At 39.8% G+C, this 12,703-nt stretch overlaps 1 protein-coding gene across 1 annotated transcript; it reads left to right on the top strand.

The window, feature by feature from the left end:
• Positions 1-1,172: 1,172 nt before the first annotated feature.
• Positions 1,173-12,125, top strand: LOC129343786 (single-stranded DNA-binding protein 3). The gene is made up of 9 exons (XM_055000140.1): positions 1,173-1,443; positions 1,567-1,615; positions 2,047-2,082; positions 3,672-3,726; positions 5,147-5,217; positions 7,123-7,201; positions 8,051-8,079; positions 8,474-8,575; positions 10,170-12,125. The coding sequence occupies exons 1-9, from the start codon at positions 1,394-1,396 to the stop codon at positions 10,197-10,199; spliced, it is 501 nt and encodes a 166-aa protein (XP_054856115.1). The 5' UTR covers positions 1,173-1,393; the 3' UTR covers positions 10,200-12,125.
• The last annotated feature ends 578 nt before the right edge of the window (positions 12,126-12,703 follow it).

The raw sequence follows: 12,703 nt of genomic DNA, 5'->3' as shown, positions 1-12,703 counted from the left end.
CCACAGCTTTCTGGTGCTGCTTTTGGTGGGAAGGGGCGGGGGACACTCAGTCATTGGATCCAAGCCACCCTGTGCAACAGCACTTAAACTAGCTGCAGCCATTCTAACCTGTTTTCAAAGAAGGGCCAGTTTTTCTGTAACTCTCAGGGTGGAAACATGGTTTTGTGTGATATGCATCAGACCTCAGAAGACAGCCATATTTGACTTGGTGCCAATAAGCCAGCCAAGCCTCAGTTGTCTTTTCAGGAACCAAGAAGCCAGAAACTAGTAGATCTAGATCTGCTCTCTCAGAAGGAGGAATAAAGCTTCTGCAGTTGTCTCAGCAAGTGCTCACACATTTAATCCTTCACTGTAAACTGCCTTTTCACTGTTTGACCATCAAATATAGGCTTCACAGGTATGAAGGATTGGCTCCCTTTCTGTCAGTTTACCTCATTCTATACCTGGTTTGCAAAACCGTTGTGTAAGCAAGTGAAACTTGATGCTATAGTATAGTATCTCAGTTGTATTGGATCATTGGGAGGGGGAACCCAGGATATTCAGATAAATAGATCTAGATATATGGAAGCGAATAGGGCTACATTAACTTTGCATTGAGAAATGGATGATTTGGGTAGTCAAGCTAACAGGAGAGCAATGTTGCTTTTTCTGCCTTGAACAGCTTACCTTCTTCCTTTCATGTTTCTGTTTTTTAAAAATATAAAATCTGTGCAGTTCTCTGACTAGTAGTATTTTGTTGAAGATAGATTTCTGCAAGAATTAAATTTTCTTCCTTTGTGCTGTCAGCTCTTCTATGCATCCCATCCTTTGCTCATTGCCATGTATTCCTTAAAGCAAAGCATTTCTCTCACTTCCTTGCCTGCCATATTTTTTCTGCTACTTCCTGTGCCTCTCCCCACCCTGAAACAAGCACTCCCTTAACTTCATTTCTATGTCTGCTTTGGCTTCATGTACTAGGGAAGAAACTCCTTTTTGTTTGTTCATTTTTTGGTATCCCTCTTCATGATAACCATCTCACATACTCTCCAGGTGCAATTACTCCCTTACTGATTTACATTGGCTACCACCAGAAGTCTGGCCAACTAGAGTGTCCCTAGTGTATTTCTACCATGAGATGGCAACTTGGTGGCTTCCTAAAACTTAAAAAAAACAAAAAACAAATGCCTACTGGCAAAAAGAAAACAGAGATGCCACCACCCTGTTTTACTTTTCTGAAGTTGCTGATTTTGCCTGTATGTTCATTATCATCATCTTTTTTTTAATCAGAGTTCATTTTCACAAACTAACCCTCTCGTTTTTGTTTGTTTTTTTTCTTTTCTCTTTTCTTCTCCGGTTTCCCTTCTCGTTATGGTAGACTGATCCTTGGTTATCATTGCAGAACTATGGCGGCGGAATGAGACCTCCACCCAACTCTCTAGGGCCTGGCATGCCTGGGATTAACATGTAAGGCACCTGCCATGCTGCTGGCTTTTCTCTGATGTTCTCACTGATTCTAGATGTGTAAATAATTACATTGCACTTATGTCCAGTCCCAGTACTCAAGGTTTTTCTTCTCTCAAACTCTAGGGGTCCAGGAGCTGGTCGACCATGGCCCAATCCTAACAGCGCTAACTCAGTAAGTTTCAGTTTTCTGTGTTTGTAAGAATGAGTTACATAAATAATTTGAATGACTTGAAAGATATCATTTGACCTTCATTGTTACATTTTCTCTCATACTTAATTTCTCTTACTGTCTCCCCCTTAAGCAAGTTGCTCCACTCGGCTGCCAACCTAGTTAACCTCATCCTAAGCAGAAGGCATGCTGGGATGTCTCATTGCCTCTCTCTTCTCCTTTTCTGCTGCTTTGAGGATTAGTTAGTTTAGGAAGTTAATATGCAGAATTATATTCATAGCTGTACTGGATGCAGATAACTTTTATTGACTCATTCTAATTTGGAATTTATTCTGATGAACACTAGGACAAAACGTTTAATGTGTACAGAGGGATTTTTTTTCATGAATTTGTGTGTTCCAAAAACTAATGGCTATATTCTGATCTATTTACAGATTCCATATTCTTCTTCATCACCTGGTACATACGTGGTAAGTTCATAGTTCTTTGTTTTCATGATGTGTTTGTGCAGGGGTGGTTAGATATGTCAACGTTCGCATGTACAAATATGTATACTGGATTATACTTGGGATACACATAAATTGCTTCCATGTAATGACCTTCTTGTGCTGTTGAAGGTTATAAATGATACTGCAATTTGGGTTCCATGCTGTACTCAATAGAGCACACTACAAAAATCTTGCAGTGTTCGTCTCAGTCCTACTAAACGTTACTTGGGAGTTCTGTTCAGTGTAGGTCCTGCAACTGTCCCTTTAAATTTTGTTTCTTCCCTTGCTTGTTACAGGGTTGTGAGCACTTGTACTCCCCTAGTTTAATTAATTACTTCCTGTTACCTCTCAGTGGCCATGACATTCCTAAATGGATCCATGATCAATTCCTTTTTAAATGCAATTGATTTTCCTGGGGAGATGAGGTGGCTTTAATTAGTATTTTTTCATTTGCAGGTCAAAGTGATAGTACACTACCTTTATTTTTTCCCATGATCATAATCTCATAATTGTACAATTAAAATCATAAAAAAGAAAAATAATGAACTGTCCCTCTTGCTACAAAGAGAAAAATCAGAAAATAAGCCCTTATGAGTTTACAGAAGGTAAGCAGTTAGGCTGAGAAATGGAAACTGCTTTAAAATGAGAAGAAAATTTAAAGAGACAGTAGTTCTGGGAAGAACCTGCTTGGTCGGACTGTATGTACATAGACAACTGGTGATATAATTGTGTTTAAAGGGGAAAAAAATAGTACAAATAAGGTCTTTTAAAAGACAGAAATACAACACAGTATTTTAAAAAAGCTGGAATGCAGTGAGTTGACAATGGCATCATCTAGATTCTTTATAAAAACTAATTGAGCAAATGATGTGCATTCTAGACTATACAATTAGTGTGAGTTCAAATATAAGGCAGTGTTATCCTGTGTTGTATGTATGCACTTGTGGGTGATGCCAGAATTCTAAAATAACTGTTATTACCAAGGAAGTTTTTGTTTTGCTCGGTCAGAGAGGATGAACAAAGTATGTTTAAATGTAGGCTAAGTAATGCAAGATTGCAGGTGATATATAGAAATAAATACTTTAGCTGTTCCAGGTGTGTGAATGGTACAGTGATGTTTATTGTTCAGTTAACCATGTTAAATGATCATGAGAACATACCTGAAGTTCTGAGGTGGTAATTTTAATTCACATTAGGGATTGACTGCAAAGAATTAGGAGGTGGTATTCATTCGTAATTGTAATTGCAATTTCATTAGCAAACCTAAGAGTTTATAGTAAGAGTGCTCTGTGTTACTATACTGGCAAATAAATTCAGTATGTCCATCTCACACAGATGCATCCCCCACCCACGCACACTACTTCTCAGTAAAACCTTCATTTTTTCCTGAGGCTTAAACAAAGAAATTGCACTTTGGCTATACAAGAGTGCATCAGAGGTTTTAGCGGGAGATTAATGCTTGGCTGAACACCAAGGTGAGACATTGTTGCTGACAGCAGCAGGATCTGGCTGACCTATTGCAGGTTATGTTATCACAGTGGTTCCTGATGTGTGTTTAATCTTGTCAACAGGGGCCCCCTGGTGGTGGAGGTCCTCCTGGAACACCCATCATGCCAAGCCCTGCAGGTAAGGGAGGTGGGTGGGGAAGCAACACTAATTTTCCCCCATTAAAATAAATTAAGTTGCCAAGTTGGGATAGTGGGCTTCTTTTTTAGTTGTAGTTGATATAGAGCAACATTGTTACAATTTTCTTGCAACTGTTGCTATTTGCTTTTAAACAATAGTGCACGGTAAATAATCAAAGCACATTTTTGGAAAGGAAGCAGTTTTGTCTTCAGGCTCATGGCTCATTCTCTGGCATGGACTGATGGCCTGAATTCTAACAAGGTTTAAAATACAGTAACATATGAGAAGGATTCATCGATGCCATCAGCCTTCTCTGGATTCTTTGAAGGCAATTTCAATCCTATTTAATCATTAAGCTGCTATCATTAAGAAAAGCTCAAAATGCAGGCTCTCCTGTTGATGAATAATCCTTATGCAAATTAATGTATTAGGATAGGGGTACTCTTGTTGACAAGGAACATCCTTTTTTCTGAGGGATTTGTAGAAACCAACTGGGATCTCTCTCTCAGTACCTGAAAGAAATTAGGACAAGTTTTTAAAAGTATCTCTTAACCATCTGCCTGAATCTGGCCTACTTGATGCTGTTCCACACTTGCCCCTATTACAGAAACCGCTCTTGTCTGGGACAGTGCCATTATGCTGCCAGCTTTATAATAAAATGAATGTGCGGAATGTTTTCTGAATAACGTATCCGTAAAAAAAAAAAAATACTTCCTGAGGTGAGGTGGGGGGTGCTGTGGGGAAGTAGCCTGCTGCCTGTCACTGTGGTATACCACAGCTGCAGGGGTGGAGCCACCATCAAATATTACCATGGCCTTCCTGCTCCTGCATTTTTATGAGAACTCTGACCTACATTTCAGACTAGGTCATAATAAAACAATCCATATGTTAATGTAGGCACAGTGCTAGCCTTTTTTATTCTGTCACCGTGGCCTGCTTGTAATTTCTGCTTGGGTGTGTGCAAAGTGTGTGCATTCTGAGGCTTGATTAAATGCTGCATGTCCATTGCTGCTTTGGTGGTTGGGGGGGGGGGCGGAATCCAGGTCTCTGTTCTTAAAATAAAATTGCTAAATATTATCTGTGTAACTTCTTTTTTAAAAAATATGATGCCGTAGTAAGATAATTGCATTGGCTAATTTTGAGGTGTTAAGTGACACATGGCAGCAAATTATCTTTCTACACCTCTTCTGGCAAGCAATCCCCAATACCCTTGGTTAGTAGTAGAATTCTTTTCACAGTTGAATTTCTCTGATTAAAAACTTTGTGAATCTTCATTAAATACAAATTAGCCAGAAAATGGTGGTACTTAGAGGGAGTTTTAGGTGATAAAATACAAAAGAATGAGTTCAAGTGGCATGAGTTTGTTTTAATTAAGAAATGAATTAATCACCCTGACTTAGTGGGTTTCACTGTTCTACAGATTCGACAAATTCAAGTGACAACATCTACACAATGATTAATCCCGTACCGCCTGGAGGCAGTCGGTCGAATGTAAGTCTGCTTTCTAATAATTTACATATCAGATACCATAACAAATCATAATTAACTTCATCAGTTGAGGGTAAAGCAGTTTAATTGATTTCAGCCATTTGTTACAAAACAGAAATAAAACAAACCATCAAAAAGTGATTAACTCTTCAGCAACTTTGTTAATTTTTTACGCTTATTAAAACAGCAGCATTCACAGTCTCTGGTCAAGACTGTCATTGCACACTGCTGGTTGGTGTTGGTTGTATTTAAAGGAAAACCAACACAAATCCTAGTCCTCCTCATACTTTTCATTGAAACTGGCTCTGAGTTTCCCTTCTCAGTGGAATAAGCCAAAGTAGTTGTAGTATATGTTTGTGCATGTTTGTCAAAAATACATACACAATTCCAGCTGCTTTGGCATTAAAGTGCTTGTTGTTAATCGCTGTATGTCTCCAGCATGCTCTTTATGGAGCCTGAGCAATGATCATTTGGTCAGACCTATGTTTTCAAACTGAACCATTGCAAGATCCACAAGCTGGATACTTACCACAGAGTGCTCTGTTCATTTCTCAGAGGCCACCATTCGAAGAGGGTGGATCACACAGTGAGTGAGTCTGTAGCTTCAAGAGTTGTCAGTGCAGGGGAAGTTAGGAGCAGCAGGAAGATTACTGCAGGGAACAAAAAGAGTGGCCTAGAAACAGGCCTGATGGCACCTGTGGGAGCTTCATCCATGGTTCTAAATAAATCTAGACCTGGCCATTACTTGGATAGAAGACCCCGCATAGGATTCCAGTATACACTGGTCTTAGCTTCTTGGAGGAAGAGCACAGATGTAACAACTAAATGAAGTAAGGATATCTTGAGTGGCCATTGAAACATTCTGACACTGGATTTTTGTAGGTCTGTTGTAGTAGTATTGTCGAAGGCGTTCACAGCCGGAGAACGATGGTTGTTGTGGATTTTCCGGGCTGTATAGCCGTGGTCTTGGCGTTGTAGTTCCTGACGTTTCGCCAGCAGCTGCGGCTGGCATTTTCAGAGGTGTAGCACCAAAAGACAGAGATCTCAGTGTCACAGTGTGGCACACTTTTCCACACTGTGACACTGAGATCTCTGTCTTTTGGTGCTACACCTCTGAAGATGCCAGCCGCAGCTGCTGGCGAAATGTCAGGAACTACAACGCCAAGACCACGGCTATACAGCCCAGAAAATCCACAATAACCATGTTGTAGTAGTGTTATTAGAACTTCTACTCTTTCATCTTGAAGTCCTTCTGTTAGCATACAGCAATAAGGAGATGACATAAATGCATTTGTAGGAGCTAATGATGGCAATAGGAGCTCAGCAGGTTGCACCTGAGGGGCTGAAGTTGGAGCCATCAATACACCTGAGAAATATGTTTGGTGGATTAAAAGTACTGCCATATGCTCTCAAACAGTACTGAAAGCAAAGGTACTACTGATCAAACTAGTTAAGAGATGCTCCATTTGATTATCTCTTCTTCTTTCCTTGTTCTCCTCCTGCTCAGAAGACTGGTTTCTTGTCATTCTCATCACAGTTAAAGCTGCAATACCACTCTCACTTTCAGTCTACTTTTGATTAGGAGACACATGCTCAAACAGCAATGATAAATTCTCAGCAGAAACAGTGGTTACTTCCTGATGGTGGAAAGATCTTGAAACATAAATGTTGAGCTTCTTGCAGGAATGGCAAAATAAAAATGTAATGAAGGCATTTTTTTCAAACCTCACCCCCCCCCCAAAGAAAATTCAGTTTTCTACATGTAGCAGACTATGGACTGGAGAGCATTCCTGCTATCAGACTTCTAAAGCTGCAGCTGCCAGTGTACTAGCTGTAATGTATTGAATGTCGATATTGACCTGAGCAATGCATCATAACTGATGGTGTTATTTTCCCCTCTCTACTTAGTTCCCAATGGGGCCTGGATCAGATGGCCCAATGGGAGGCATGGGCGGGATGGAGCCCCATCACATGAATGGATCATTAGGTAAGGTTACAGAAAATATGCAGGATAAAATCCAGGGAAGGTAATTCACATTTACTAGAACTTTCTGCTTTCAGGTCTTTCTGCACCAATGACATCCCAAATCCTTCAAAATGTAAAAAAGACATGTTAATGGTACAATATGGGATTTTATTGCATATAATCTGCAGTAATAGAGATTGAGGACTTGTTCTGTGCCCATAATCCATGGATTCCCAGTCTTGAGATGACCTTGTCATTCCAGACAGTCAGAACACAGAAGAGTATTCAGGGAGCAGGACTGCTAGTCACAGACTTGCCAGGCTCCTGTTGATGGATAAAGAAGGGGAGGGAAGCAGCATGAACCTAACTGTGGTGTGTGTGTGTTTTAATTAAAGCAGCAGAAAGACCCATTAACCTCCAATGCTTGCCTTATACATCTTGCTGAAGTAGAGGTGCTGTACTCCATCTTGATCAGTGTCATGAAGCACACAGGAGGGAGCCGAGGCCGTAGCAACTCGATTAGGCCATTACTCTAGTGCTGTGCAGGAAGGTGAGCCAGGCTGTGCTCCTGGGAGTTGTGCGTGCAAAGGAACGGCAGCTGAGGTTTCCCCAGCATGTCCCTTTCTAGAGGCAAATGTTAAGAGGTTTGTATTAGCCCAGCTGTGACCTGCAGCTCACTAATGTACTACCAGCTGCTTCCCGGAAGGCCCAGGCATCACTTCTTGCAGCAGCATCTTGTTATGGGATAATGGTGCAGGGATAATTTCTGTACAGAATGGGGCAGCTAGGTGAGAGAAGCACCAAGTCAGAGCAAAGATATTTAACTCTTCCAATTAACAACTGATTTCCCTCTCTCTCTTTCTTCACAAGGGTCAGGAGACATAGATGGACTTCCAAAAGTAAGTGTGCATTTTGCTAGCCTAAGAAAGCCTCTTGTGATTGGGTCGTGTTCTTGCTTTGATGGGCAAAATATCAGTGGCAATCTGAAGACTGGGCAGGGACAGAGAGGTGTATGCAGACTACTGCTGTCTATATAAGGTGTCAGGGTTTTATTTGGAAACCTTGTACACTTTTCCAACTTTTAGCTCATTAAAGCAGGATGCTGTTGCTGTTAATTCTGTGAGACATGTCATAACATGCAGACATTGTCTTCTACTCTCAAGTCTCATATTCAGTTGTCCCTGTTTTCTTCCAGAGCAATAAGTTTTTGTTGCAGATGCACCATATAGCATGTTTGAAAGACCCACTCTCACATCATGCACATATGTGTGGTTTTTTCCCCCCCAACCATAGAATTCTCCAAACAACATAAGTGGCATTAGCAATCCTCCAGGCACTCCACGAGATGATGGCGAACTGGGAGGCAACTTCCTCCATTCCTTCCAAAATGACAACGTGAGTCACTCTTACACCTACTCATCATACTAAAGGGTTTGGATCACATAGGCAATGTTTAATCTATTCCTGGCAAAGAATAGTTGATGTGTCAGGGGAGGTGATGTGGAAGAGGAGTAGGGTATCTGTTTGTTCATGTATTGAAATATTTGCATCCTGCCTTTTGATATGAATCAGGGTAGGTAATAAAATCAATTGAAAACCAAAATACAAATTAAAACTGCTTCAAAATAAAGCTAGAGCAACGAAGCTAATAAAACAGCAGAAGCCAATCAGGAACAAACATAATTCAGTGCATCAGTGCTGATTCCAAGTGCAGTGTTTGTCAGAGCAATAGTAGATTTTCTCCAATGAAAAACTGCTTTTGCCCACTACCTAAAAATCAGAATAGGAGCAAGGTTCACCTTCCTATGGATGTGCTTCACAGTTTGGGCACCATGACAGAAAAGGCCTTGTCACATGTTAGGCAACCCACAGTTCAACAGAGCACTCTAAATATGGCCTCCAAGGTGTAGGATCACATTGGAATTAGGTGGTCTTTCAGGTTATGCTTGGCCTAAACCATTTAGAGCCAAAAGATTAGTATCAGCGCTTTAAATTGCTGAAAGTAGAAACCAGCTAGGAAGCAGTGAACGCTATAAAATGGCTGTTTTATGCTATAACTAGAATAAGATTATAGACAGTTACTAAAACTGAAAAGATGTAAAGCGTAGAACAAATAAATATATTGTGGTTTAGCATTTTTTAAAAAAAAAAAGATGGCAGCAAGTGGCTCCCAATTAGGGTTTGTATGTGATGGAAGTCCAGAAAAGAAATCTGTGAACTGTGGTTACCATGTTGAACTATGCCAGAAAGCATGCAGCAAAGGATAATGTGCAGCTTCAGAGCACATGCAAAAAACTAAGGGGTGTGAGAGTGGGTAATATGGTTGTGCCTGAAAATCTCAGTGTGAGATTTTTCCCACAAAAATCATCCCTAGTAGGAAAAGTACAGTTTAGTATGCACCATCGGTGTAAATGGTATTTTACAGAGCAGAGGATGGGGACAAGAGAAGGTGGGAAGGAAGACAGCATAGCAACTCTTTTTTTAAAAAGTTGTTTATAACAGAAGATTTTATTGCCTTTTGGGGTGTATCATTGAGGGTCTTATTTCTGAGTCTTTTCCAGGTGGAATGTACATGTTCAAGTGATACTCATGTTACACATATTTCTGCTTGAAAATCAAGAGGGTGTTTTTCTTAACAAAGAACTGCATTTACAAATATGAGGGTAGTGGATTCCGCATTTCAGTTTTATTCATTGTTATATATATTGATGTATTTTAAATTTTTAAACTTCTGCATACAGGTTGGGTCACACACACACCCCACCCGAAGGCAGTTATGAAATGGGGATTGTGTTATATATCTATACATTAACCTCTAACATATTCTCTGTCTCTGATTTATTGAAGCCAATTATGTTGCCTCATAATTTTATAAGCCCACATATCTTGCATATCCTATTTCTACAGCTTCTGCAGCATATAGCATTTGAGTCTTGTTTTTACCTGATTGTGTGATACTAATTCTTTCTCTTTGTCTCCCCCTCCCCAGTATTCTCCCAGCATGACGATGAGTGTGTGATTTTCCTCCTCCCTCACCCCGCATCCTCTTCTCCAAGATAAAGAAAGTCGGCTGCCATTTGGAGGATTCTCAAGACATTATGCAAGAAGAGAAGCTAGGTGTGTTTGGCAGGGAGACATGCAGAGCCGGGGACCCACCCCTGATTTTTAGTTTCATGCAATAAAAAGGCTGAACTTTTTATTCCATAAAACAATGAAGGACAAATCTTAAAATATTTCAAGACATGACAAGATCCTTCTTCTGCAGAAGGATTTATTCTATGTACATGACACTTTTTTTGTTGTTGATTTTTTGGAAGCAAACAAAACCCTCTAGCACCCAATTCAACCTCCTTTGCTTGATTATTCTTTTAAACCTGTTGTATGTTTGTGCTGTGCTACGCAAGGAAGCTAGTCTAGATATGAAATCTCATGTTGTCTCTGTAGCCATTGAAAAAAATTAATAAAACTGGACAGTTTTTATAAATCGGAGGGTTTTGTTCAGAAGACCTTTCTCCAATGCCCACTCTCTGCCCCCTTCCTTCCCCCTTCTTTTTGTTTGGTTTTTCTGTTTGGTGTTTTGCAGCACAACACCTTCTCCAGCAAAAAGCGATCTATATGGGAACGATTTTCTCTGCCTCATTCCAATGCAGCTGGTCCCCTCGTAGGATCACATCCTCCAAAAATTTAATTGTGATCTTGATATCTGTGACTGTGGCATGCACTGTATTAGCCCCCCCTCCCCAAGTTAAACAGAAATTTTATTCATTGCCCTTTTGAGAAACTTTAAAAGTGTCAAAATTCCAGGGAATGGGGTATGGAGGGTTAGGGTACTTTGGATTTTTTAAATGTTATGTTGGGGAGGGGTCAGTACACCAGAAATAAAAGGAAATAGGGTTTAAAACTTGACCTGGGACTCGAAAACTGTGAGCGCAAACTTCTTAACATGTTTGGTTTTGCTTTCTTTTTCGTTTTTGATTTTTTTTAATGAAATGATGTGATCTTATTAGGGTTTCACTGTATATGCTCTGGAACTGGATGGAGATATTTTTAAGTAATTATTGTTGTTAAAATGTATACTTGCTATTCTGTAGGCTCTCTCTATTTCTCTCCCCCCTCTCCCTTTCTCTCTGTAATTAAACACAACAACAAAAAAACCCTTACCTTCTCAAGGTAGAGTTGACTACAGAAAAGCATACCATGTATAGTGAAACTCGCAAGTCTTGGGATCTCTGTACATTACACTCCCTTGTAGCTGGTCTTTGTTTTATATAAAATGAAAAAAAACCCTTCACTTCTGATCTATGTATTTCATATTATGTAAAATATTATCTTCCCCTGGATTTACCTACCTTTGTGCGGATTCTTGAGAACATTGTATCTTGTTTCAGTGTTTTTTCTTACCTTGTAGTCTGGTTCTAAAATTAAGCAAGGGGAAAGGAAAAGTAATTATTATACATTGTAGTTTGTGTACGATATTTGTTGATAATGTTTTATTAAAGGGATGTCTTTTCCGCACCCCTTAATGAAATGATTTTTTGGGGGGGAAACATTCGCTTGTTTTTATTATTCTGACTGCAAACAGCAAAAAAACCCCTCACAAACCATGTGATTGATAAAACTTTTTTTAGTACTACAATATGAATTTTTTTAAAAGTTTGCCTTTTTCTTAGGCATTTTAATTGTTTTCTTTGTAGAAAGATGATGGGGGTGGGTAAATGGTCTGTCTCACAGTCAGGATAATATTTAAAGAAAAAATAAACCATCAAACCATTTGTCACATTGGTAAATGCACCCTTTCTAATTTTTTAAATTGAATACTGACGGGTTTCATTGTACTAAAGTGATAGCTAAATTATTGTCTTCATTGGTTCAAGATGGTTTTTACAAGATGAAGCAAGACTCCTTCCCACCCTCCCCATGCTGTAATAAACATTTGATTCCGGTCCCTTGCTGTTTCTAACTGGTGATTTGCCATAACAGCTGTTTTCCGCCTGTCCTGGGTGTAGTGATTCAAGAAACATTGGTGTGGGTAGCCTCAGATAATTGACAGCATTTCCCTTCCAAAGACTCAACTACTGCCTAGTGCAACGATCCCACCTGTTCTAGGTGTGCTTGATTTTCGGTCCGTTTCAAATTCCGTTCTTAAAAGACCGCAGCTCTTCCCCCTCAAGTCTACAGATGTGTGAGAAAATAACTCTATGAAATGTTTAACCATGTGGGGTGGGGGGGGGGGGAGATTTCTGTAGGACAAGATTGAAGCAGCAACCCTAAATCTCTTGGCTTGTCTCTCAGAGTATAATTCTGGCATTACTTCATCATGTATCTTCAGACAAAACACCAATTTTTAGGTTCCTGTTTTTTCAAGCTGAAAGGTGTAGAAATCAACCTTACAATGTTACAAAGTTAACACAATTTGCCTGAGAAGGTTATGCACTTTGCTATTTTTACAGCATCATTACCGTAATGTGATTTATTATCAAGCTGGCATCTTGATACTTATGAAAGAAGCCCCTGTCGTGGATA

The sequence above is a fragment of the Eublepharis macularius genome, chromosome 1, assembly GCF_028583425.1.
Source record: "Eublepharis macularius isolate TG4126 chromosome 1, MPM_Emac_v1.0, whole genome shotgun sequence".
In the NCBI taxonomy this organism is placed as follows: domain Eukaryota; kingdom Metazoa; phylum Chordata; class Lepidosauria; order Squamata; family Eublepharidae; genus Eublepharis; species Eublepharis macularius.
This window is presented reverse-complemented; position numbering and strand designations above follow the sequence as displayed.

Coding starts and splice junctions, on each gene's coding strand:
- LOC129343786 (XM_055000140.1), top strand. CDS start 1,394: ATGAGACCTCCACCCAACTCTCTAGGGCCTGGCATGCCTGGGATTAAC. Junction 2,083..3,671: donor CATCACCTGGTACATACGTG/GTAAGTTCATAG, acceptor TCTTGTCAACAG/GGGCCCCCTGGTGGTGGAGG. Junction 8,576..10,169: donor ATTCCTTCCAAAATGACAAC/GTGAGTCACTCT, acceptor CCCCCTCCCCAG/TATTCTCCCAGCATGACGAT.